This window comes from Silene latifolia, chromosome 11 (assembly GCF_048544455.1).
Source record: "Silene latifolia isolate original U9 population chromosome 11, ASM4854445v1, whole genome shotgun sequence".
Lineage (NCBI taxonomy): Eukaryota > Viridiplantae > Streptophyta > Magnoliopsida > Caryophyllales > Caryophyllaceae > Silene > Silene latifolia.
The window spans coordinates 94,140,688-94,168,498 of record NC_133536.1 but is presented as its reverse complement, the minus strand read 5'-3'; the positions used below and the strand labels follow the sequence as shown (position 1 = coordinate 94,168,498).

The 27,811-nt window shown below is 35.3% G+C and overlaps 1 protein-coding gene across 1 annotated transcript in view; it reads right to left on the bottom strand.

Moving 5' to 3' along the window:
- The window catches only part of LOC141611820 (transcription factor PRE6-like), a 72,612-nt gene extending 56,839 nt beyond the window's left edge, over window positions 1-15,773 (bottom strand). The window contains exon 1 of the mRNA XM_074430457.1: window positions 15,519-15,773. Within this exon, the coding sequence (XP_074286558.1) occupies window positions 15,519-15,635 (117 nt within the window). The 5' untranslated portion in view covers window positions 15,636-15,773. The remainder of the gene's footprint in view (window positions 1-15,518) is intronic.
- Window positions 15,774-27,811: the final 12,038 nt, after the last annotated feature.

Sequence of the window (27,811 nt, the reverse complement as noted above, 5' to 3'; positions counted from 1 at the left end):
TAAGCAATTGACTACCAGGTGATGGATGTTGAGATAGCTTGCGAGATATGGATGGGTGAAGTCATCACTTGTTGTGTCGACTAGTTGTAGCTGAGCCTAGTTTTATAACTTTTGGTTTTGGTTGTACCGTTTGGAGTTTTGGACTTGTAACCTTTTCTTTTCAGTTGTTTTTAATAATGTTGTTTCATTAGGGTTTCTGTGATGCATACTACCTCGGGTAACCGAGATGGTAGCACCTTTATATGCTAAGGTGATCCTTGGTAAGGCACTTTGATATATGGGGGTGTTACAGATACCATTTATCTCACTTGTAGACTTTGTTTTCTGCGTATCGCCAGTCGCCGATCTCCGGAAGCTATCATCTTTTCCTTTATTCTTTGAACTACTTGCAGCATCTGAGTGAATTAAAGAATTTTTGGATTATTATGGACATGTTTAGTTGTTGAATTCAAAGGGGAAAAGCCATTTTGTATGGTTTTCATAGCCGTCATGCTTATTACAATTTTATAGGTTGTAAGTTTTTTTAGAGCTTTATCTCTCTATTTTCTCTCTCATCTTTTTTACTTTTGTTCAGGGTACTAGTCCATTGATCCGACGCACTAATTTTTTTCGGCCGCCCCTCTTTACTCCTCGGCCACCCTTAGCTGTCAGCCAATACTATCACTAATCGGCCCTTAAGTTTCTTAAAGCAACGAACTAACAGCATCTCTTTCGTTAGCAGAAGCTGAGTACATGTCTCTTAGAAGACTGACTGCATAATTAGCTTGGTTAAGTAGGCTCCTGACAGAATTGGATATACCTGACATAACTGGCATACCTGTTAAATGTGATAGCCAATTAGCCATTCACATTGCTAAAAGTCATGTTTTCCATGAATGTACTAAGCATATTGCTCTCAACTGTCATTTTGTCAGAGAAAAGTTGCTGCAAGGTAGTTAGTTGTCTTCACTAAAGTTAATAAGTTTGTTACTGATAGATGAACCAACTCAACCAAAACCTTAAGGTGATGGTTGAGGCCCAACTATTATAAATATTCCTATTACGCTCCCTCACTCAAATGCCCGTTGGGCTTGAAGAGTGGTTAGTTGTGCACCACTCCCCGTCTTAGTGTCTTTGGTTTCCACTTCGAGTTTTTTGAGGGGTTTTGAGGTTGCCAGGATTTGAACCCGTGACCTTCGGTCACACTGGCTCTGATACCATGATAGATGAACCAACTCAACCAAAACGTTAAGGTGATGGTTGAGGCCCAACTATTATAAATATTCCTATTAGTTACAAAGTAGTTAGAAGTTAGTTATGCGAGTAGAATTAGGAAACTTATTGTAAATCAGTTTATGAGTTGTATATAAGGTGATGCATATCACAATTTGTACTCACGAATTCATTCATATTTTGATCAATCAATACAATTTACAACAAATTATTCATTACAAATTCTCTCTAATTCAATCTCTCAATACTTTTTCTTTCATTCATTAATCTTACAACCATCTTGATCTTTTCTAATCATGGAAATCCATGAATTTCTTCAATTACTTGGTCATCTCTTATTTATTATGGAGCACGATATTTGTTAACATAGTTCTATAAATCATCTCTTGACATTTGCAAAAGTTTGGAACTTAGATCATGTATTTAAGGTCTACAATTAATTCTACTGAAATATTAAAGTTGTATGGCTTATTTTTCAGGTGTTTAGACGACAATCAATATATATAACTAAAGGAGGCTTTTTTTTCTTATATTACTATTAGCATTAGAATTAGGAGATAATTAATTATTTACAATTTTTCTATTATAATTAGGAATATAACTTTCCTATTAGAAATGAGAATTAATTAATTATTTTACAATTTTCCTATTAGAAATAGGAAATAAATTAACAATTTATTAAGGCTTTTTTTCCTCTAATTATACTATTAGAATTAGGAGATAATAATTATTTAATATTTTTCTATTATAATTAGGAATATGATTTTCCTATTAAAAATGGGAATTAATCAATTATTTTACAATTTTATTATTAGAAACAATAAATAAATTAATTATCTATAATTTATTAATACTAAAAAATTATTCATTAGTATTTGTTCACTTTTTATTAAATTAGAAGGAAAAAAACATTTGCTATATTTATAATATCCAATTTTATGACAACTTCCGATTAAAAAAAATGAGGTACTATGAGGCTAAAAGGCCCTAGGCCGAACCGGATTGTGACAAATGTGCATGCATAATACGTACTACATGGAATTTACTCATGTAAAGAGTAAATAAACGCTGAAATATACCCCTACGTCTTTTGTTATTGCTAATGTCATACTTAATTATACACAATACGAAGTTTATTTTTCAAATGTCATATATATTTCTCCTACTAATTTTAAAGTTATTTCCCTCACAATACACTTCAACTTCTATTGATAATTTATTATTACATTGTTTACATTCATTTGTCGTTATATAAAAGTATATTAATCAAAATTTAAATAAGATATTCACAAATTATTGATAAGTACAAAGTTTGATATCTATTTTTCAAGGAGTATTAAAAGATAAAGAAAGTTGCTACTAATATGCGAATCGAAATATCATATTATGACAAATGAGTAAATGTTTTGAAAAAGTTTATTGTGCGATTGTTTTATAATTTAAAGTAAAAATGGTACCACGAGTAATAAAATAGATTTGAATGAGGCTTGAAGGTAAATTAGATACACTTATTATAGAAATATGTATAAGGTTAAGATTCAATTCAAGCAACGACCAACATTAAAAAAAAAAGTCATGATAAACACATAAAAGGGTAAGAGTAGTCTTTCTCTAACATAATGAAGACCGTCTCTCTCAAGCTTTTCTTCTGACAAATTTGCATGCATAAAAAACGGTACTATTCAATTATATAGAGCAAACTAATTATTGTTGATGCTATAAATTATTTTTTGTGTGTGTAAATTGACCACATCATCACTATAATTTAGGGAGAGATACGAATTGGGGAAGGGTGAGACATATTCGTCATGCATAATACGATGCTTTAACCACCTTTAGGCAAAAATATAAAAATAAATGAAAAAGTTTAAACCTAAAAGGGGGTCACCTACTTGTCAACTCTTCTATAGTTCTCTACCGCATTAATATTCTCATGAAATTTATGAAATTTATTTCATATTAATAAAAAAAATGATTATACTGCTTCGTACAATTTGTGATTTATAACTTTTAGCTAACTTATTTGAACTTGCTTAAATTTATATATTTTAAGTGAAGAATATTAATTATAAATATGATAAAGATAAAGTTTCATCTTTAATTTCCTCAGAGATTAAAAAAAAAACTCAATTTTTAGTTTCTTATAATATATTAATTAAAGGTCATAATGTAAAACAGTAAATTACACCGCAATCTACTATTTCAATATGTCGATGATCAACACTCAAAATAGCACATTTGTTATTTAAATAGTGTAAAAACTCTCAAAATGCTAAAAAAAAATGTTCACTCTGTCGTTATCAAACAAAACCTAAGTTTCTGCATTTTTTTTTGTCATGTTCAACTTAATCTTTACGGGATGTAAAAATGATGAAGTTCAGAAAGTAGCGGTCAGTTTTATGTTAGTTAGATGGACTTTTCAAGAGAGAGATGAAAGCTTTGCATTTTAGACCGTTTTATGTGTGAACCGAATGGATTAAGTAGTAGGCTAAAGGTTGTTTCGAGTGGGAATGAGGTTGATTGCGACGAGTTGGTTGACTAAAATTTTTCCTTACTAGATCTAGAAAGGGGATAATAATTATAAGATAATAAAATTTGAAGAAAAAAGGACGTACAATAAAATTGAGATGGAGGTAGTAAGATTTATTTATGCAAAATGAAATAAATATCAAAGTTCGTGTATATATATAATATTCAAACTTATTCATTTTTTTTGCTAAAAGGTAAGAACTTATATTAATCAATGAAGAGCAGCAATTACAAAACAGTTTTTAGTACCATACAATTTCAGTTTACAAACACAGTACCCAAACACTTTGTTTGAGTATTAGGAATAGAGGTAGAGGAGGGGACGAGAAAAAAATTAGGAAGGGAAAGAGAGAGAGATAAGAGGGAAGATTGCTTCTTGAACTTTTCTTTGTTGAAGGAGAAATAAATTGTCAGATAAGGGAGACGAAGATCCATATCATTTGGAGTAAAGATTGGTGTTTCATGGAGGTGAATGTGATTTATGACTTCGTAGATGTAAAACGTGGCAGAAAGGTAGTGATAGTAGTAGTGGATTGGAGGTTGTTTCAAGTAGTAAGAACTAATCACAGTGGCTGATGTTTTATTTTGGGGGTAAATTAATAGGGTGGAGGGAGGGTGCATTTGTGGAGGGTGATGAGTTTAACGAGGATAGTGATAATAAATAAGGTTATTTATCAGCAAAATATCGCTTGCATTCTAACATATAGGTAACATGAATAATAACAAGAATTCTCAAAAGATCATACTAATAAACTTAATCTTGACCCCATCAATCCAAATTAAAGTAAAATCTTAATTCTAACAACATTGTCGAGAGCAAGGGTTAGTTTCCATTGGATTATGGATTTTTCTAAAAGTAGGGGTTTAGTTTTTCACTTGGTTGGATAAATTTGAGAGAAGTTTCTAAGACAAGGATCGATCTTTTAAGGGATGAGATTGTTTTAGATCATGTGTGTGAATAGGGAAGAAAAATAGGGGGCTGCGTGAAGGATTTTGTTTCAAATGAAAAGATGAGGGGCAAGACTATTGTTATGAGGGGGGCTGGCATAAGCAGCCCCAACCATGTAGTATTGCATTGGAATTTGGTTCACATTCAAAGGTACGTCTATAGTTTGACCGGGAGATATAACATTTAACTACCTGTAAATATTTTTACGTAACTACCATTTGACCCAACAATGATTAAATTATGGTTGTTATTCTAAAGAAGGAGATTTGTTGCATCATTGAGTTGATTATGCAAAGTAGATATTATTATTTTCCTTGACCAATTGAAAAATAAACATGTATTAATGAACAAATTCTAAAAACTATCAGTCCAAGTATCATATATATAAACTTCATATTGGTTGGGGTCTGCGTGAAAGATTTTGTTTCAAATGAGAAGATGAGGGTCAAGACTATTGCTATAGAGAGAGAGGGAGGAAGGGGGGGTTCATAAGTAGCCCTAGCCATGTAGTATTGCATCAGAATTTGGTTCACATTCAAACGTACTTCTATAGTTTGACCAGGAGATATAACATTCTAATTACCTCTAAATGTTTTTACATAATTACAATTTGATCCAGCAATGATTAAATTATGCTTGTTATTCGAAAGAAGGAGATTTGTTGCATTATTGAGTTGATTATGCAGAGTAGATATTATTATTTTCCTTAACCAATTGAAAAACAAACGGGTATTAATGAACAAATTCTAAAAACTATCAGTCCAAGTATCATATATATAAACTTCATATTGGTTTTATTTTCCTAAAAAAAGTATTTTATTAATCACACTCTTTTATTCTTATATCAATATTATGTTGTAATTATTTGTTGGTCAAGCAGCATACATAAAATCTTAGACATGAACGATGTACTATATGTCTATATTTCATTTTATTGTGAAATTTATTACACATTATTTTAATATCCGTGCAACGCACGGGCAAGAAAACTAGTATTTTACAATAGGAAGGCTCTAAGTAGAACAGGTAGAATATGTCAACCTCTTAACCATTCAAATACAAGCGGTAGTACATTATTTTTGCTACCTACGTTTAGAAACGAGTTATGTTAAAATAAAAACATAGGGTATATCATGACAACATATACAAGTCTTTTACCAAAATAACCATTTTATTATGACTAATTCGCAAACTAACCATATTTTAACACTATTTAAAAAATTGACAATATCTCATCTTTAAGAGTAAAATAAATGGAAACAATCTTTTTTTTCCCTCAACCTATTGTTTACCACATTCATTCGTTCTCCCTCTATTTGTTCTATCTATCTCAACTCTCCAGTATATATCACTCTTCCTACTTCCTAATTTCCTATAGGACAACTGTTCTATTACCAGAACTCCAGAAGAGTGGATAAGCTGTAAATACAAAACAAAGAAATGATAATTAGGTGTCTGGTGATAGAAAACAAAAATTCTGTATAACTTTGAACGTAGCTCTAGATTTGTGTTGTGCAAAAGCTATATCGACTGCAGTTTAAAGAAGTAGAAAATTACGTACTAATAAAAATGAACAGTAAAAGGAGTAAACTTGTTCGAAAGGTGTATCTACCAATCGCAAAATTCTATTTTTTCAACCAGCAACCCTCTTTCGGGAATTTTGATTGCGGAAGTTTTAAACTTAGCCCCAAAAATGAGGTCGATAATTTTTCTAACAACAAAAGTTATAGAACATACCGTCTTCTGACTTTATTGGTTTGCGATTGGAAGTTATCGGTCGGTATGACGGTTACTGGCTAGTATCTTGTAGTCTATAGTGGGCAACGATTTAGTTATGAATCTTATAACTCGTGAGAGTGTCATAAAAGGTTGCTGAGTGGATGTGTGGAGGTAGGAAAAAGGGAAACAAATTTAAGCGACAATATGGTTAGTTTAAAAAAAAGTTTTACAAAACGGCTAACTTGGTAAATAGTTTTATTAGAATAGTTAGTTTGGCACAAAAGATCCAACATATACTTAGGGCCTGTTTTTTTGGACTTAATTTATGTTCTTATAAGTTCTGTTTAGTTCAATTCAGCTCAATTAAGTTTAGTTTAGTTCAGTTCAGTTCAGTTTAGTTCTGTTCAGTTCAATTTAGTTCAGCTCAGTTCAGCTCAGTTCAGTTCAGTTCAGTTCAGATCAGTTCAGTTCAGTTTATTTCAACATTAATATTCTTATTCTTATTTTATATTATTATTGTTATCATTTTTAATATATTAATCTATTTACTATTGTTATTATTATATTAAAAGTTTTTTCTATTCTATTATATTACTATTATATTTATTATTTTATTTATATTTAATATATTTATTTATTATTATATTATTATGATTAATCTCAATATTAGTATTATTAATATTTATTATTATTATTATTAATTGTTATTATTATTTATAATATTTATATTATGTTATACTTATCGTATTTAATTTTTAGTTCTTATAATAAATATATTATATTATTATTATTAATGTTATCATTTATATTACTAATATATTATTATTATTATATTACTATTTTATTTTTTTATATATCTTACTATATTATTATTATTATATTATATTAATATATTATTATTATTATTAATGAATAATATTATTGTAATATTTATTATTATTATTGCTACTAATTTTACTATAATAATAATTATTATTATTATTATTATCTTTTATTTTTAGTTCAGTTTAGTTTAGTGCAGTTCAGCTCAGCTCCATTAAATTTAGTTCAGTTCAGTTGAGACAATTACAGTTTAAAAGAACATAGCCTTAGTATAACTAAGAATTTTTGCGCCTCATCCAATTAATAACAAGACTGCTTGAAATAAGGAAGAGAAAAAGGTTCTAAGAAACAGGTTTAAAAATATTGCTTTTGACAAAGGATAATGTACAAAAAAAAAATAGGGAGGGTGGATTTTCATAGCATGGATTTTACTGTTTGAGGCAAAAATTTAACAAACTTTATTTATTGCATGTACAACATAACTAAAGTAGTATGCATGTAAAGCTTGTTATTTGTTGGTAAAACAAAAATTAATAGAAGTTAGAGGTTTGAAAGTCGGACTAGTCCCTTCAGTCGTTCAAAATATAAGTCAATACTGTTATAATAGAAGTAAGAAAGAACAATAAAAGACAAACGTACAGGTAGTTCATTAACGATGTATTAGCTATGTTTACAGGGTATAATCATTCAAAGCGACGACTATCAAAATCAAGACACAAACCCAACAAATACTATTAATTCTTTTCTTTGGACGTACTTTTGGTCTCACATGATTGTTTTTTTTGGACGTACTTTTGGTCTCACATGAACTGTTTTTTTGGAGTTAAAACGAACATTATATTTAGACCTGGAAAAACGGGTCAACGGGTCGGCTTCAGGTCGAATCAATTCGGGTCAAGTTAGTTCGGGTCTTTCATTGATTTCGGGTTAATTCGGGTCGTTTCGGGTCTCTTTCGGGTTTGTTGGTCGGGTCTGTTACGGGTCAAGCGGGTCGGGTTCGTTGTTTTGGGTCGGGTCATTTTCGGGTCAATGAATAATAGAGAAATAGCCATTTTAAGTCTTTTTTGTTCAATTAGAGTTATATTTTGTCGGATCATTTTCGGGTTTGGTGGTTTTGGATCGGGTCATTTTCGGGTCGGGTCATTACGGAACAAGAAAGATCGGGTCATGGTCGGGTCGGGTCAATTCGGGTGTTCGGGTCTCGGGTCAGTCTTTTCGGGTCGGGTTTCTTTTGCTAGGTCTAATTATATTAAAACATACATAAAGAAAGAGAGAAGGTAAAAATGAGCAACGAATATAAAGGTTAGTGTGTTTGGAATTACTCTGTAGTTGTTCAGTAATTAGACTATAAAAATACAACCAGTTGGATTGGTTGTATAGTACAGAACCTGAGCTTTATTGTAAAGAATGAATATTATTAATTGCATAAGATAAAAGTTACAGGGCAAGGCTACTTATAGTTACAATCTAAGGTATGAACATATAAAAGAAAGATATGATTACAATATTAAGTTACCTAATATACAAGATACGATATGCTAAATATATACACGAGATATGGAGAATTATTTGACAATAATTCTATTAGGAGATGACATATTCTTGATACTTTCCCGCAAGATGGACGGTCGGAGAGTGAGTCCAATCTTGGAAGAGAGAAGAGAATGACGAGGGCGCGGCAGCGGCTTAGTTAAAGTGTCAGCGAGCTGGTCATCACCATTTATGTGTTGAACTCGAATATTACCAAGATGTACCTGCTCTCGAACGAAGTGAAATGCTAGGGCCACATGCTTCATACGTGAGTGAAATGTCGGGTTTGCGGAGTAACTTGTTGCACCCAGATTATCACAAAAGATCACAGGAGGAACTTTGGGTGACAAGTTGAGCTCAAGGAGTAAGGATTTCAGCCATAATAATTCCGCTGTAGCGGCTGCAACTGCCCTAAATTCGGCTTCTGTAGAGGAAAGGGACAGCGCTCTTTGCTTCTTCGAAGACCATGAGATAGGATTTTTACCAAGGAAAACAATATAACCAGTGGTTGAGACATAATCACTCGTGTCACGAGCCCAGTCCGCATCGCAGTAAGCGTGGAGATGAAGTGGCGTGTCTCGAACTAGGTGAATGCCGAGGTGTATAGTGCCACTGAGATACCGTAGGAGTTTCTTGAGAGCCACCCAGTGACTAGAAGTAGGATGATTTAGGAATTGGGCGAGTTTGTTGACGGGGAAAGCGATGTCGGGTCGGGTAAGGGATAGATACTGGAGGCTGCCTACAATTGTTCGATAGGCCGTGATATCTTGGACTGGTTGATTAGGACATGGGAGAAGAGGTGGGTGCGGGTTCATGGGTGAGGTAGCTGGTCGAGAGTCTATCATTTTGTGTCGGGTTAATAGGTCAGAAATATATTTGGACTGGTTTAAGTGGATACCTTTAGAGGTCGGGGTGACCTCGATGCCTAGGAAGAACGACAGGGGGCCGAGATCCTTTAGAGAAAACCGTTTGGAGATAGCCGAGATGAATGTCGTGACATCGGTATTTGATGGACCTGTAATAATGATATCATCCACATACACTAAAACAAATAGCATTACGTTAGTTTGAGATAAAATAAAGAGGGACGGATCAGAGACGGACTTGCGAAAACCACAAGTGACGAGATAGTTATGTAACTCGGTATACCAGGCGCGAGGTGCCTGTTTCAAACCATAAATAGCTTTACTGAGTTTGCAGACGTAGGTAGGAGAGTCAGGATTGACAAAACCTGACGGTTGTGTCATATAAACTGAATCATTTAAAGTACCTTGAAGAAACGCGTTATTCACATCAATTTGCCGGAGCGACCAACCACGAGTAATGGCAAGTGAGAGAATGAGGCGGATGGTGGTAGGTTTGATGACGGGGCTAAACGTCTCGTTGTAATCGAGACCGGGTCGTTGATGGAAACCTTTCGCAACGAGTCTCGCTTTATGTTGTTTGAGGCTACCATCGGGATTGTATTTAATCCGAAATACCCACTTACAGCCAATCGTGTTAGGGGCAGTGTCGGGTGGGACAAGGGACCACGTTTCATTGCGGGTTAGGGCATCATATTCGGCCTGCATAGCCGAGCGCCAAAGAGGATCAACTAAGGCTTGTTTGATGGTGGAAGGCGTGATGTAAGGAGAGGGCATGACAGCTAGGGCAGCTCGTTTGGATGACGTTTGGAAGTATTTGGGGTTGGGCATAACGATATTGTTGGAGAGACGGGTTCCATGATTGTGAGGGGGTGGTGGGGGAGGAGGTGGTGGTGAGGGAGGGGGAGTAGCGGTTGTAGTTGAGGGCGTGGCAGGTGAGGAGGCAGGGGTATGTGAGGGGGAGTTGGAGACAGAGGGAGTAGTGGGTGAGGGGGGTTGCGGGTCAGGGATTACGGGTATGGTGGGAGGTGGGTTGGATATGATGGGTATGGTGAATTGACACCATTCGGAAGAGGTCATGGTAGAGGGTGCGACGTTAAGGTTGAGAAGGCGGGTATAAGGATATTGGTCTTCAGCAAACTTAACATGTCGGGAAACATAGACACGGGATGTAGTCGGGTCTAAACACAGATACGCACTCTGGGTTGGAGAATAACCAACAAAAACACATTCAATTGAGCGAGGTTGGAGCTTATGCTCGGAGTAAGGCCGGAGCCAAGGAAAACATAAGCAGCCAAAATTGTGAAGTTTAAGATAATTGGGTTCTTGATTAAAGAGTTTGAAATAGGGAGACTCGTTGTTAAGGGACGGGGTTGGCATTCGATTAATGAGGTAAGCGGCGGTAGAGAAGGCATAGGGCCATAGAGTTAAGGGAAGTTTGGCGTGAGAAAGGAGGGATAGGCCAGTTTCAACTATGTGACGATGTCGCCTTTCAGCAAAACCATTGTGCTCGGGAGTGTGAGGGGGAGAGGTGAGGTGAGTGATACCATCGAGATTTAGTTGGGAGGTAAGAGTTGTGAATTCCCCTCCGTTGTCGGAGTAGAAGCGTTTAATGGGTTTATTGAAGAATTTTTCGATAATAGCACGGAATTTGGTGAATGTTATTTGAGTGTCGGATTTACGTTTGAGAGGATATAGCCAGATGTAGTGAGTGAAACGATCAACAAAAATCACATAATATTTAAAGGAGTCGGGGGATAAAATAGGGGAGGTCCAGACATCGGAAAATATTAAGTCTAGCGAAGCAGTAGAATGTAAAGTTGACGGGCCAAAAGGCAATTTGTGGCTTTTATTCAAGTTGCACGGAATACAAATATCGGAATCGGAGATACGTAATTGAAATTTAGAATTAATAAGCTTAAATATTTTGGCGGAGGGGTGGCCAAGACGGTGATGCCACGATGCTTGATTCGTTGTGGCAACAAGGGCTGTCGGGGTAGGAGGAGTCCAGATGTAGGATCCATCAATGAGTGGACCCTGAAGGAGCACGGTTCCCGTCTTGATTTCCTTAACAAAAAACGAGTCGGGTAAGAATACAGCATATGCGTTATTATCAAGACAAAACTGGGAAATAGAGAGTAATTTTCGAGAGATTTGAGGGACAACTAAAACATTAGTAAAAATTGAAGAAACAGTAGAGGAGGAAATAGAGAAAGAACCAGAGTGCGTAATCTGTAGAGCAGAACCGTCACCTATGACTAAGTCATCGGGTCCATCATAGGGTTGATGAAGGGAAAGGGTATTGAGATCATCGGTGATGTGATGCGTTGCTCCGCTATCAACGGTCCAGGAGCGGTTAGAGGGGGGGTTCGAATGAGTGGCCGTGTGTGCTTGGGGTGTGGTGGTGCGGGGTTTTCGAGTAGGGAAGGCAAAGGAGGGGTATTTAGAGGCAAGGTCAGGACAGTCAGATGCCACATGCCCAACCGTGTCACAATACTGACACCTTCCTTTGAAGGGGCGGGGCTGATAGGATTGATTGGTGTTGGGTTTGGTATAGGAATTTGAGTTGGTGTTGGTTTGGGAATTGGAGTTGTTATTGTTATGGCGGGGTTGATAGTTGGTGGTGCGGTTGTTGTGGCGGTAGTAGGCCGGATTGGCCGAGGGATTAAAGGCAGTGGTAGGAGCCTCGTTTTTCAAACGAAGCTCTTGTTGAATGAGCAGTTCGTGTAAGGCATCAAACGAGATAGGAGAATCTCGAACACGAACTGCATCTATGACGGAGCCGTATTTGGTCTTATTGAGGCCATTGAGGACTTTGGCAGTGATATCATCAACATCCATTGGATGTTGAAGTTGAGCGAGATCGTCGGTGCAAGACTTGATTGAAGTCATGTAATCGGTAATGGACATGTTGTCGGTATGAGTGATATGGTCAAGGCGATCTTTAATTTGAAGACGGTGTCCTCTTGAAGAATTAGCAAAGTACTTCAAGAGTGTCGTCCAAGCATCATGGGATGTTTGGTCATTGGCAATTAAGGCTGCGATTGGTGGGGCTAAAGTACCAGCGAGAGAGCCAAGGATCAACTGATCTTGGCGGTACCAGGTAGTGTAGGCGGGATTGGGTTGAGTTGTGGTTGCAGTGGCGGGGGGAACGGGATCAACCGTGATGGTTTGTTCGGGTGCAGGATTCGTACCATCAATAAAGGAAAACAGAGCAAGACCGTTAAGGATGGCCCTAATCTGAAATCGCCATTGTCGGAACGTGATTGAATCCTTGAGTTGGATGCAATTAGCAAAGGTGACGATAGTGAGGGGTACGTTGGGTTGAGCGGCGTTGTGGAGGATGAGTTGGTTGGCCATATCGAAGGTTGGTCGGAGGCAAGAGGACGTGAATGCAGCGTGAGATGGAAAAAAATTTTAGAGATCGTGAGGATCGAAAAAGCTTGATACCATGTAAAGAATGAATATTATTAATTGCATAAGATAAAAGTTACAGGGCAAGGCTACTTATAGTTACAATCTAAGGTATGAACATATAAAAGAAAGATATGATTACAATATTAAGTTACCTAATATACAAGATACGATATGCTAAATATATACAAGAGATATGGAGAATTATTTGACAATAATTCTATTAGGAGATGACATATTCTTGATATTTATAACGTGTTTACTTGAGCTTAGACTTATATATTACGAGCTGTATTTGAAAGAATCCGAGCTCCAATATAAAAATACTAAACTTAAAAAATTATAATGAAACTAAAATATATATATATATATATATATATATATATATATATATATATATATATATATATATATATATATATATATATATATATGAGAGCTCAATTAGATTTTAGTTTTTGATATCAAAAATTAAAATATAAATAAAAAATGATAGAAACTCGATAAAAATACACATAAGTTCAGTTATATTGGTTATGGTTCTACAAGCTTTTGTACAACGCTCTTGTTCAACCAGTTGTATAATAGTATTTGTGCTAGTTGTTCAGTACATTTAGGTTTTGTGTAATTTATAACCACCATGCAAAATTCATCACTATTATTTTGGAGGGAGGAGCTTATTTTGAGCGAAATAAAGGGTGTGAAAATGGAAGTTAAAACACTACGTATAGTCAGCATAATTTGAGTCTTAACACTATAAGATCAATATTTTGATTTTTATTATTGATCTCACTATAAAAATTATTGCATTAAGTTCAACACAAATTCTCATTAAAGACAGATACTATCAGGGGCGTCTTAAAACTATCGGAGGCCCGGTGCGAAGAAAAAAATGAGGCCCTAAAAACTGACTCGAAACTTTATAGACTGAACATATAATCAATCTTCCATATGCTAAACAAATAAAATACACAGTAAACTAATTAACTTAAATTTGATTATCAAAACCTTCAACAACATACATCATAAATAATTTAGTGAAATAAACCAAAACAATCATAAATATGTACATAATTATGAAATGCTAAAGTCAATCTAATACAACGAATTAACGAGGGGCAGATTTTGGTCGGAATCGTTAGATTAACTTAATTTTTAAGACCCAATACAACGAATTAACAAAATAATAATGAATTACAAACAAATTTTTTGTTAGAACCGTCTTATTAAGAATCTGGCCCAATAGTATCATGAATTAACCAAATCATCATGAATTACGAACAAATTAAAACTAAAAATCACTCCTACCTTATTTCAGATTATAGTTTTTCCTTGGTAAACCATTTGACTTGAAATTCATGAATTTGGGAAGTTTTCTTTATAAATTGAGAGATTAGATCAATTTGAAATTGAGTAATTGTAAATTTGTGTGAAGATTTAAAGATATATAATTACAAATTAGATGAAGGTTTGAATATTTGGAAATTTGGGTTGGGAAATCAAACGTTTATATTGGGAATAAGGAGAAGATCAAGGCTTGTGATATCCTAAACCTTTAATTATTAGTTGCAGTGTTTGCTTTTTTTTTTTTTTACACATTGAAAGATTAGGAACTTGGGCCCAAAATTTGGAGGCCCGGTTCGTTGGCCCTGAGCCTTAGACACCCCTGGATACTATCCGTCACAAGCTGAAAACGGATAGTGTCCCTCTTACAAAATACAAAATGCAAATGGATAATATAAATGGATACTCCACTTGCCCTCGCACTTGCATTTTGTGAGAGTGCCACTATCCGTCTTCAACTTGTGACGGATAGTGACCGTCTTTAATGAGACGGACTGTAAGTTCAATTGTTCGGTTAGGAAGTTGTCGAAAAGAAATGGCAGTACAAATCAACCGTCCGTACATGCTACCTCATAATACCACAGATAGTAGTTATGTTGCTCTACTCTTTAGTCGTTAATCAAAATAATAGGAAAAAAAAGTTTCCAGTGGATAGCACATTGATCTATAAATATAAATGACCATTAATTTAAATATTAGGAAGAATATTAGTATTGCATGCTTACAGTATAACAGTAGCTTTTTATGGTGAACTTTTCATCTCAATTATTTGTTTATTGTATTTGAGGGTTTCAGTTATATATTTAACTGTCTGAACTAGAAATGTGTTTTCGTTACCCCAATTTATGATGCATATTGATTATTATCTATCTGTCATTCAATAACAATAATCACATCATGATGTCTTACACTGTTATTTATCTGTGCGTCAAAAATAAAATTTAAACGAGCATGTTATATACCTTATTTTCTATAGGATTATTATAATATTTTGTAAGTGAGTCTATGACTAACTTACGTAAACAACTATTTCATGCTACACATAGTAGGGGACTTGATATAATGCAGAATAATACCCATAATTACAAATTCTCATTTAAGACCGACATTATAACCAACACATTTTATAGGCGTACCTTATCAGAACGAGGACGGTGAAGTTCAGGAACAAGTTGTTGTAACTTGTACACAAGTTCAATAATTTGGGCATCAGAGATTATTCTTGAAGTTCCTGACCTGCTGCTGCTAGACATTTCTTACTATATTTCTTAAAAGTTAAACCCAATAACTAATGTTTTTCTTTCTTGGAAATTTTAATGTCACAAGTAAGCTCTTATACGTAGGAACTCTTATTAGTGGATGTGGAAGGTAGCCAATAAGAAGAGAATGAAGGAAGATGAAGAATTAGCTAGCATAAGTGTAAAATATGTCGGGTCTATTAAAGTGATCTGGACCACCAAATGGAGAAGAGTTAAATGACATCGAGCAAAACCCTTTTTTCCTTTTCTATTTATATAAAAGGCAAATTTGACATGAATGAATTTCCCGTCCTCATCCTCAATTGAAACTAGTTTTAAACTCGTATAAAAAATATACGGGTCATATTGTCGTAATAGCAGGCGGCAAATAGGGTGAGTAAAATCGGATATCCGATACGATTTTGGAAACCGTATCAGATATCTGGTTTTTTAAATCTCCTTTTTAGTATCCTTATCCGATACGGTTTTTCCGTATATAAGGAAACCGTATATCCGGTTATTCCGTATATTCGGAAACCGTATATCCGATATCCGGTTTTAAGCCTCCCTTATGTATTTTAATATATTTTTTTTCTTTTCTATGTGTGATTGATGGTTTTTTTAGGAACATAAAAGTGTTTTAAAAAGTTATAAGAGTAAATAACTTATAAAGTTTAATATTAATAAGGTTTAATCACCAACATATTGGATATTTTGTGATTTATGTATATATTTTAATATTTTATTCTAGAAAAAAGGCAACCGTATCGGATACCGAATATCTGGTTTCATATTTTGCCGTTCCTTATCTGATACGGTTTTTAAAGAACCGTATCGGATATCCAGAAATCCGTATAATTAAATTTGTATAGCGTATCGGATACGTATAATAAAACCATATCGTATAATTTTGCTCACCCTAGCGCCAGGCGCTACCATTGGATACAAGAGTTAAATAGTTGAGAATTTAAAATGTGTACTCAATATGCTAAATATTTTATTTATGATATACATTACTTTTTATGAACTTGTGGTGGTGAAAGTAATTGGCGTAGACTCATATGTAATAAAAAAAATACTCATTTATCAAGATTACACATATATGGCTGACCATTTACAAAATTCCATTATAATATGTTTATTAAAGTGTCTATTGGGCCGGTCCAATTTTTTATAACTATTAATTATCAGCCTAAGTGTGATCTTGTTTATTGAAATTATTCGATCATTATTAATTATAAAACTCATTCAATAGTATTAAACACTACATAAATACAAATTTTATTTAAGTAATTTATAATTTGACGCTTACTACCCTTCCCTTTCGACTTTGGTTGTTTTTTGTGTTAAAACTAAAGGTAAATAATTGACCGAAACGAAGAGAGTATGAAATAATTTAATTAGGATTATCATTGAACTGCTGCTTTAGATAGAACTATATTACAACCATTTACGATAGATGTATATATAAGAACATATCAACTTGTTAACGCAAATAAAATACTCCGTATTAAGTTATCGTTAAATGGCTTAAATACGATACACCGTTTGTGATAAATGTATATGGGAACATATCAACTTTGTTAACGCAAATAAAATATGATAGGTTATCGCACACCTATGCAAAGATAATTACCCTAGACACAAATTAATGTAGTAATAGGGGTCGAACACAAGGAGACGAGAATTATGTTATGAAATGTTATGGAAAGACTTCTATCAAGGTCGATTACGTTTGGTTTGGTTTGTGGTTGGTTTGATGATTATCAAATATAAAGATGTAAACTATATGATAAAAGGAGTCTAGGGGAAAACCAAGTGGTGTTAGTCCAGTGGTAGTCAGGTTAAACCTTGAAGCTTGCAGAAATGCAGGAGTTGAGAGGTCTCGGGTTCGACTAACAGCTGGGGCGATGATCACTTGGCCACTGCAGCCCCCGAAGGGGGTGGCTTACATGGTCCATGTGGTGGTGCGGGAATGCATGGGCCCGGGGGGATTCAACCTCCTCGTCAAAAAAAAAGGAGTCTAGGGGAGTCGGGTCATACATGCAAATGTAAATATATGTTCATGCTAAACTCGGTAATAATAACATTGTCAATTGTTTAGGCTTAAAGACACCCATCTCACGATATTAGTGTCAACCATAGACCGGGTCCTAGAGAAACTCTCGTTTATGACTAGGTCGTCCTACTACACATGCTTAGTCTAATCCGATTCCGTGCCTCTCGACTTATAGAACGAATTAACAAACTTAATCTACGATTACGGCTAATAACCAAAGATTAAACGTTGCGGCGCAAACATGTGATAAAAACAATTAGACAATATTATATTAACCTAATTTATCATTTTACATATATTAGATTTTGCATGGCTTCCCTAGCCCCGAGACTAAAGGAATTTAGATACTCATATTAAATTGTAAACTATAAACTATGTTGTATGAAATGCTAAACATGATTGTAGAAATGATATAAACTAAATGATAAAACATAAAATATAAGACTAAACTATGTGATATAATTGAAATGCTAGTGACAAAACTATGAAAACGTAAATGGAAATGTAAACTAAATAAACAAGAATTAGAATTACCGTAATAAGGAATTAGAAATTGAATTGTAAAGAAGAACAAATGAGAACCAAATGCTTGAATAAATTAGAACCAAATGTCTAACATCAACTAAAAGCTTAACAATGTTAAAACTAAAATGAAAACTTTAAGAGAATTTTGTGCTTAAGGCTATTAGAGTGTATAAGAAACGTAAAATAAGAAGTAAAATAAGATATCCGTAATGACGGATTAAGGCCCCTATTTATAAGAAAATAGGGGTATAATGTAAAATCCAAAGAAGGGGTCAGCCTCGATCGGGGTTGCCAGCCCCGATCGGGGGCGTGGTTATCCGGCTATTGTCTTTCACTTCTTGCTTTAATGTTCCAAGGAGTCTCATGCAACGTAATTAAGTCTCCTTAATCATCCGGTTAAATGTGGTATTTAGCATCTTGAGACCTTCCAAAGAGCATCCTAAGTTGAGCATCTTATGTAGAATTTTGTGGACTTGTAATGTGGGCTTCATTTTGTGATCATTCTACATTTCACATTTCTTCATGCTTGGCCTTGTAATTTATTCCATGATCCATTTAGCTTTCATACTTAGCCATATGTTCTAGTGCTTGCAAATGTGATAGGAAAAAGCCTCTAAATCCTTAGATTCCTACAAAATGTAACAAATAAAAACAATACACCTAGAACACAATATTAGCTCATAAATATATTGTTGAACCATATAGCTTATATGTTTATATTTTGATGATGTCAAGGTGTTTTATATTTTATATACTTGTTGCGCGTAATCGTTTGTCTAAGTGTTTTAGAATCAACTTATCTAATACAAGCAACAAAAGAGATTGTGATGAAAGTATAAAATGTTCAAGCCTCTATTCAAGATCAAACGATATGAAGATTCATTCAAGATTTATGTGAAGACGAAGTCCGTCTAAAGATTAATCAAGCTTGGATGATGACGTAGCCTATACTCGAAGATCTCCTTGAAGATTAGAATAGTATAGGTGATTATCTCGTAATGATAACCAAGAATGAGTTTCTTGAATTAGTAAAGTTATAGCTTTGCAGCTATAACATTACTAGTAAAAGAGCTCAATGTTATAGCTCTCCTACTATAACATTGAGATGCTGAGTTTATTATACACGACTTATAATGTTTCAAAATTGTTTTGAAAATTGTTTTAAAGTTTATTTTAGATGTTTTGATAAAAGTATTTATATAATAAAGCCCGGTTTAGTGCGGAGTTCGGTTTTATGTTGAACGTTGACTAGTAGTTGTTTTGGGTCAACTTATGAGTTGGACCATGCTACTAATTAGGGTTTCAACAAAGCCTCTCTTAAAACCTAAATTCTAACCCATATATTGAGCTAGGGTTTGCACGAGTCACGAGGCATATGAGCCGTGACATCTCGTGTAACCTAAGGTGTATTTGGTAAAGATTTTATTCCATAATAATATCTTTACATATCGTATATATCTTGCTTAATATATTTGTTTATGATAAAAGATATTCTTGTTTTAGGAAATCTTATCATATTTAGAATTTATAGTAAAGATAATATTTGAATAGATTATATTCTATCTTTTGGAATATTCTTTATTATCTTTTAAGGCTTTTAGGAAAGAAATAATAGAAGATATAATTTGTTAACATATCTTCTTTATTCGGCCATTAGGGTTTTTGTAAACCGAGTTGCCCTACTCTTTTCTTCCTATAAATACTTTACTCTTTACAACATCTAAAATAGAGACCTTAAGCATAAAAAATGATTTTAATTTTACAAAGCAAACCGTGTGTTTTCAAAGCAGAAAAACCGTTTTGTTATTTTTTGAAAGGTCGTGTGTTTTAAACTCGTATACTCGTTCTTATTGTTATCGTTATAAGATAATAGTGCTTAGTTGATTTCTTACTTGTTCATTAACGTGAACCTTTGTAAGAATCATTAGTGCTTTCTTATTAGCGTAAGTTAGACACTCGAGTATTTAACGGTACTCATTGAGTTACAGCTAGAGTTAGTTGTACGAGTTGGGTTAGTAAATTTATAATCCGTAGAAAGGTACTAAATTTATTAATCAAGAATAGTGGACGTAGGTTTCGACTTGTGAAACTGAACCACTTCAAAAACCGTGTGTCTCCTCGTTCTTTCGTTCGTTTGTTTATTTCGTTTTACATTCACTAGTTGATTAGTTAAAGTTTAATCAATAAACTTTAAATAATCAATTACATACACATAATTGAAAAAGTTTTCAAAAGTTTTAAATCCTCAATTCACCCCCCCCCCCCTCTTGAGTATTTTGGATATATAGACTCTTCAATTGGTATCAGAGACTCGTGCTCTTTATTGCCTAACCGCAAAGAGGCTGATCTATCTTGTTTTTCATTTATCTTATCGTTTTATATTCCGCTGCCTATCACGTGATAAATGGATTCCAAATATCTCAAGTGTCCCGTCTTTGATGGGAAGAATTATGGATTGTAGAAAAACATGATGACTCACTATGTGAAAGGTCACGATTGGGAGTGCTGGAGGATTATCCAAAACGGACCGCACAAAATTCTTGTAGCATCCGAGGAAGGCACTACCTATGAAAACAAAGAAGAGGACTATGTCAAGGCCGACTACAAGAAGGCCGAAAAGAACTCCAAAGCAATAAGTCTCCTACAAAACGGAATGACTTCTACAGAGTTTGATCGGTTTTCTTCGTGTTCTACGGCCAAGGAGATATGGGATGGGCTTGAACTAGCTTATGAAGGTACTTCCATTGTTAGGAAGCACCGAATAGATTTGCTTATGCAAAAATATGAGCTATTCATTATGGAGCCTAATGAGTCCCTAGATAGTATGTCCGCAAGGTTTTCAAGCATCATAAATGAACTGAAAAACCTAGGTAGGAAATTTAGTACTGAGGACATTGCTAGAAAGGTTCTTAGGAGCCTGACTAAGAAGTGGCGTGCTAAAGTCACTGCAATGGAGGAATCACGAGATCTTGAAAACCTATCCTATCAAGAACTCATCGGTGCTCTCATGGCCCATGAAAATACGCTTAACAAAGATGACGCTGAACCAAGCCGTAATAAGAGTATGGCCTTAAAGAGCGAAGAATTTGACTCTGAACTAGAGGATGAAACTGTTCTGTTTGCACGCCGTTTCAAAAATAAGATATTTCGAAACAAACAAACAAAATCATCCTACAACAACAACAACAAGTCATCCAACAAAAAGGTTACTGAATCAAAGTCATCTTTCGCAAACAGAGGTTGCTTCAAGTGTGGAGAATCTGGTCACATGATCAAGGACTGTCTAACATGGGAGAAGATCAAGGACAAGACAAAACGTGAGAAGAAAAAGAGAGAATTCAAACAGGTTATGATGGCGTCGTGTTGGGGAGACCTTAACTCAGAAGATGACAAAGAATCTGAAGACGACGAAGTAGCAAACCTTTGTCTCAGCAGCATTAGTCTTGATCTAATCTCCGACAGCGACAATGAAAGCACAAAATCACACTCAAATTATTGCTTTCTTGGAGAATCGGATGAAGATGACGATGAAGAGGTAAGTTATCTTGAGCTTAAAAAACGCGTTAAGAAATTGTCTAAAAGTGCTTTAATTGAATTCTTTGAACAATCTCTCGATAAGTGTCACGAACAGGACTTGGAGCTAAAAGATCTAAAGGAACAGATTCTCGAAATTGCAGAACAGAATCGTACTCTGAAGGCCAAAGCTAAGAAGTTAAAATCTAAGGTTATAGTTGAGAAAGCAACAACGTTAGATTCTACTATGGCTGAAAAGAAGGAATTAGAGTCCAAAGTTATAGCTAATGAAGCTATAACTTCAGACCTAAATCTTAACATCAAGCACCTTCAAGCCAAAGTTATAGTTAATGAAGCTATAACTTTAGAACTTAGAAAAGCCAAAGAACTTTTGGAAACTAAGGTCACATCTGATGAAGCAATGATCTTAGACCAAAAGAAAGAGATAGATTCCCTTTAAAAGCAATTAAAGGAATCTAAGACCGACATGATCAATGTTAAGAAACAACATTCCGATGTTGTAATCCTTCTTAACAAACGATTCCAAGACTTTCGTGATAACTTTAAGAAAGATAATGATGTAGATCACACGAAATGTCAAGAGGAAATTAAAACCTTAAAAGACCTACTTCTACATGCTAGAAAGGTCCATGATAAGTGGGAAGGTAGCACAAAAGTCCTAAACTTCCTAACCGAACAATCTGACAATAATATGAAGATGGGGTTAGGACATGAGTGCTACAGCCGTAGAGATCACTCTAAATGCAAATCAACACCTTCAGATTTTGATTTCAGAAAAAGGAAGTATGTTGATCTTCATGAATACCTGATTTGCAATTACTGTGGTCATACGGGTCACATCCAAATCAATTGTGTCAAAAAGGCTCATGATATACGAAAAAATGCCGACCATGCTAAAACTGTTGACACAGTTGACGAGGATGATGAAACCCCCATTAATGAACCTAACGAAGAAAGGAACAATAAATTTCGTTGGTTCTATGACATGGCCTTTGACTACACCAAGAAACCTAGCACCTCACAAAACCCTTGTCGATCTCAACCTAGTAAACCTATTCACAAGGAAAATAGTCATGAAAGACCTAGAGAAATTCCTAGACCAAGAGAAAACCCTAACCCTAGAACTCCTCCCAAGCCAAATAAACCAAGGGTTAGAAAAACGGTTATTAGACGAGTTTGGATTCGAAAGGATTTAGTATATAGAGTAACTAATCATAAGGGACCCAACTTAGCTTGGGTACCTAAAAAATGTATCTAATCCTTTCTGCAGGAAGTAGTGAAAGAAAACAATCAATGGTATCTTGATAGTGGATGTTCAAGACACATGACTGGAGATAAGAATCTATTTCTTTCACTCAAGCCTTTCAACGGAGGAAAAGTGACGTTCGGGGACAACAAAAAGGGAAAAGTTATTGGCGTTGGCAAAATCAGAATTTCTAAGTCTCACGTAATCAGTGATGTTTATCTCGTGGATGGTCTTAAGCATAACTTGCTAAGCATATCTCAACTGTGCGACAAAGGTAACAAAGTTGTTTTTCATACTGATAGTTGTCGCATTATTATTGAACGAACTAGCAATGTTATTCTTGAAGGCCACATGAAAAGAAACGTCTATATGGTAGATTTAAATGCTGTGCCTACTAACTCCTTTTCGTGCATGAAAGTTACACTTGATGATCCTTGTTTATGGTATAAACGGTTTGGTCACATTAGCTCACTAACCTTGAACAAACTCAAGAAGTGGGACTTGGTTGAAGGGTTACCTAAGATCAAATTCGACCAAGAAAGGATGTGTGACACGTGTGCAAGGTGCAAACAAGTAAGATCATCGTTCAAACCGAAAAGAGTAGTAAGCACAAATCAAGATTTGGAATTAGTACACATGGATTTATGTGGACCTATGAAGGTAAGGAGTAGAGGAGGATCCAGGTACGTCTTTGTTCTTGTAGACGATTACCCAAGGTATGTATGGCCTATCTTTCTTCATTCAAAAGACAAAACTTTTGATGAATTTGATTGTCTTATGAAACGTGTTCAAAACAAATATAAGACTAATCTTGTATCTATTCGTACGGATCATGGCACCGAGTTTGACAATCAAGCTTTCATAGAATATTGTAGAGTTAATGGTGTAGGGCATAACTTTTCTGCACCAAGAACTCCTCAACAAAACGGTGTCGTTGAATGTATGAATAGAACCTTGGAAGATATGGCACGTACAATGCTTTTGTGTAGTGGTTTACCTCGTAACTTTTGGGCTGAAGCCATTAGCACTTCTTGCTATATCCATAATCGTGCTATGATCCGACCTATTCTTAAGAAAACCCCCTACGAACTCCTTAGAGGTCGAAAACCTAATATCTCCCATCTCCGTTGCTTTGGGAGTAAATGTTTTGTTCACAACAACGGTAAAAACCGGTTAAGTAAGTTCGACCCCATGAGTGATGAGGCGATTTTCATAGGATACTCAGATCATATCAAGGCTTACAAAGTCTTCAATAAGAGAACTCTTTATATTGAAGAAAGTGTCCACATTATTTTTGATAAAGATAACGTGTTTGATAAGCCTTTACAGGACGAGGAAGAAGATTTGGATGAACCCGACTTTCGTCTTTCAAGAGACGATCCCCCGAAATTGGAATTGGAGGACAATGAGATTGAAGGAACAAGTGATGAACTTGATCGTTCTTCAAAAGATAAAAAGGAGAAAACCAAAGTTATAGTTGATGATACTATAACATTGACTCAAAATAAGGACTCCCAAACTAATGTTATAGGTGATGTTACTATAACATTGAATCCAAATCAAGGTGTAGAATCCGAGGTTATAATCGGTTCTAATACAACATCCGGATTGGATTCAGGGGGAACTTCCTCCAATTCTGAGCCAAATGAAGTTGGGTCAACCTCAAATAACGATGAAGAACCAAGTACTTCAACAAAGTGGAAATACAAGAGCTCACACCCCATGGACAATATTCTAGGGAATATTAAGAAGGGTGTTCAAACTAGACGTTCCTTAAATAACTTCTGCTCTTTCTACTCTTTTCTATCCATGATCGAACCAACAAATATAAATGAAGCTCTTTCATAATCAGATTGGATTGTAGCTATGCAAGAAGAGCTACAACAGTTCGAACGAAACAAGGTTTGGCATTTAGTCCCTAGACCAAAGGATCGATTTGTCATTGGAACAAGGTGGGTCTTTAGGAACAAACTAGATGATGTCGGAGTCATTATCAGAAACAAAGCAAGATTGGTGGTTCAAGGTTATAATCAACAAGAAGGAATAGATTATGACGAGACTTTCGCACCTGTCGCTCGTCTTGAAGCTATTAGACTTCTAATAGCATTCGCTGCACATAAAGGAATTAAGCTCTTCCAGATGGACGTCAAGACAGCATTTCTGAATGGGTATTTATAGGAAGAAATCTTCGTTGAACAACCCCCCGGATTTAAAAATAGCAAATTTGAAGATCACGTCTTCAAATTGGATAAAGCCCTATACGGATTGAAACAAGCACCTAGGGCATGGTACGACAGATTATCCAAATTTCTACTTGACAGTGGATTCAGCAGAGGATCTGTTGATAAAACCCTATTTCTAAAATCCGAGGGATCTGACCTTTTAGTTGTTCAAATATACGTCGATGACATTATCTTCGGATCAACCAACCGAAGCTTGTGCAAATACTTTTCTGAGTTAATGACCTCCGAGTTCGAGATGAGTATGATGGGAGAATTAAAATTCTTCCTAGGTCTGCAAATACAACAAACCGAAGAAGGCATTAAAATCCATCAACAGAAATATATTAAGGAATTAATTCGAAAATTCGGAATGGAAAATTCTCATGCTATGCCTACTCCAATGGTCGAGAACAAGAAATTGACATTAGATGAAGACGGTAAATTAGTTGATGAAACTACTTACCGTGGGATGATTGGGTCACTGTTATATTTGACCGCAAGTAGACCCGATATTATGTTTAGCGTATGCGTTTGTGCGAGATATCAATCATCTCCAAAAGAATCGCATATGACGGCCGTAAAACGAATTTTACGATATTTAATTGGAACGGCCAAGCTATATTTATGGTATCCTATGGAGTGTAATTTTGATCTAGTCGGTTATTCTGATGCCGACTACGCAGGATGTTCTCTAGACAGAAAAAGCACGTCGGGTGTCGCCACATTTGTCGGACCATGTATTATTACGTGGGGTTCGAAGAAACAAAATTCGGTTGCTCTCTCAACTGCTGAAGCCGAATATATTGCTGCAGGACTGGTATGTACTCAACTTTTATGGCTTAAACAACAATTACGTGATTATGGTGTTGACGTAGGATGTATTCCTATTTTATGTGATAATACTAGTGCGATAATTATTTCTAAAAATCCTGCACAACATTCACGTACTAAACACATTGAAATTAGACACCATTTTATTCGAGACCATGTTGAGAAGGGGAATATAAAACTTGAATTTTGTAGTACTGAAAAACAATGGGCAGACATTTTGACAAAATCATTAGCTAGAGAACGATTTGAGACTTTACGGTTGGAAATTGGTTTAATCGGTGGTACCTAAGTTTCTATACACGTTCAATTTCTTTATGACTGACTAGTTAAGTTAAGATTCTATGACTGTGTCCGTATATTGCGTTGCATGAATAATTTCGTTTATAGGAATATATTTATCATAAATTTCTATTTGTTATTTAGAATTTAATTGTCTATACAAACTTAATTCCTTATCAAATAAATAAGACACACCATATCTTTTATCTTTCCAAATCACATACAAATTTTCCTAAATTGCTTTCCATGTTACACGACTCATACACCCCATATACAAGTCAAACTTTCCAAATTTTATCTTTTACCATATTAATTCTATCACCTAATATCCTATACATACATTAACTCTTATCACTTACCATATTTGATCAATAATTATTCTAGACCTAGACTCTTCAACCGTCACCTTCTTTACACAACCATCACCATCACAATGAATCCTAACCATGCAAAAACCCGATCATCAACCCGCCATCAACAAAGCCGCCACTTTCACAAACCATCATCACCACTACCATCTCATGATCTTAACTCTACTAGTTTTCCTTCACCTCAACCAAACCCAACTACGCCCCTGTTTCGTGGTCGGGACGAGTCGATGTCCGAGGGAAAAAGACGCTGCCTTTTTAAAGGGAAAAATAAGGTAGTTATCGATGAAGGTGACGATGTTGAGGAACCCGAGGTCATTGTAAGAAACGGTGTTGCTCGTACCTTGCTCCGGGATGTTTCGAAAGCCGCAACAAAAGAAGGGTTAAATCGTGTTCGGCTAACTCATGACGAAAGCATCCTTGTTTCGCGTGTTTTGAGGTATTCTATTCATGGAGGAAGGTATTATCCGAAATCTTGGTTGATTAATGTTCCCGCTCTTAAGTTCTTTGTTGATTTTCTTGATTTTCAAGGGTGGAGTCACATTAGTCAATTTTCGGGTCCTATTTATCCGGTTGAAGTTGTTCAATTCTTTGCTAGTGTGTCGGTTAAGAAGGGAGTCTTGCATGCGTTGGTTAATGGGGTTGATGTGACGGTCTCTGTTTCGGATTTTTGCTCTGCTTTTTCGGTTCCCGATGACGGAATTGAAATTAATCCGAGTCTTAAATGGTCTAATGTGGTTAGTGAAAAGGAGATATTAGTTAAAAGGTACTTCGAGGAGGTTGGGACGGACGGAGGTAATATTGTGGTTCGTCCTCTCTCGGCAAAAATCAAGTTCCTCTTGAACTTTCTTTGGAACACGGTTGTGCCGAGGAGAGGAGGTCGAGATAAAGTTTCGAGTTATGAGGCTATTATAATCTATTCATGGTTGGAGGGACAAAAAGTGAACTTGGCAAGTCTTGTGTTGCATCGTATCATTCAAACGAGTCTCACGGTTACCAAAGAAAAATTAAGTACAACAATCGACCTACCATATGGGATGTGGGTGTCTCGGTTGTTAGAAATAAAATAAGTGGTGGGACGGGATAGCTACGGTGTGAGTGCACGGGATTGCATGTGTGATCGGTTG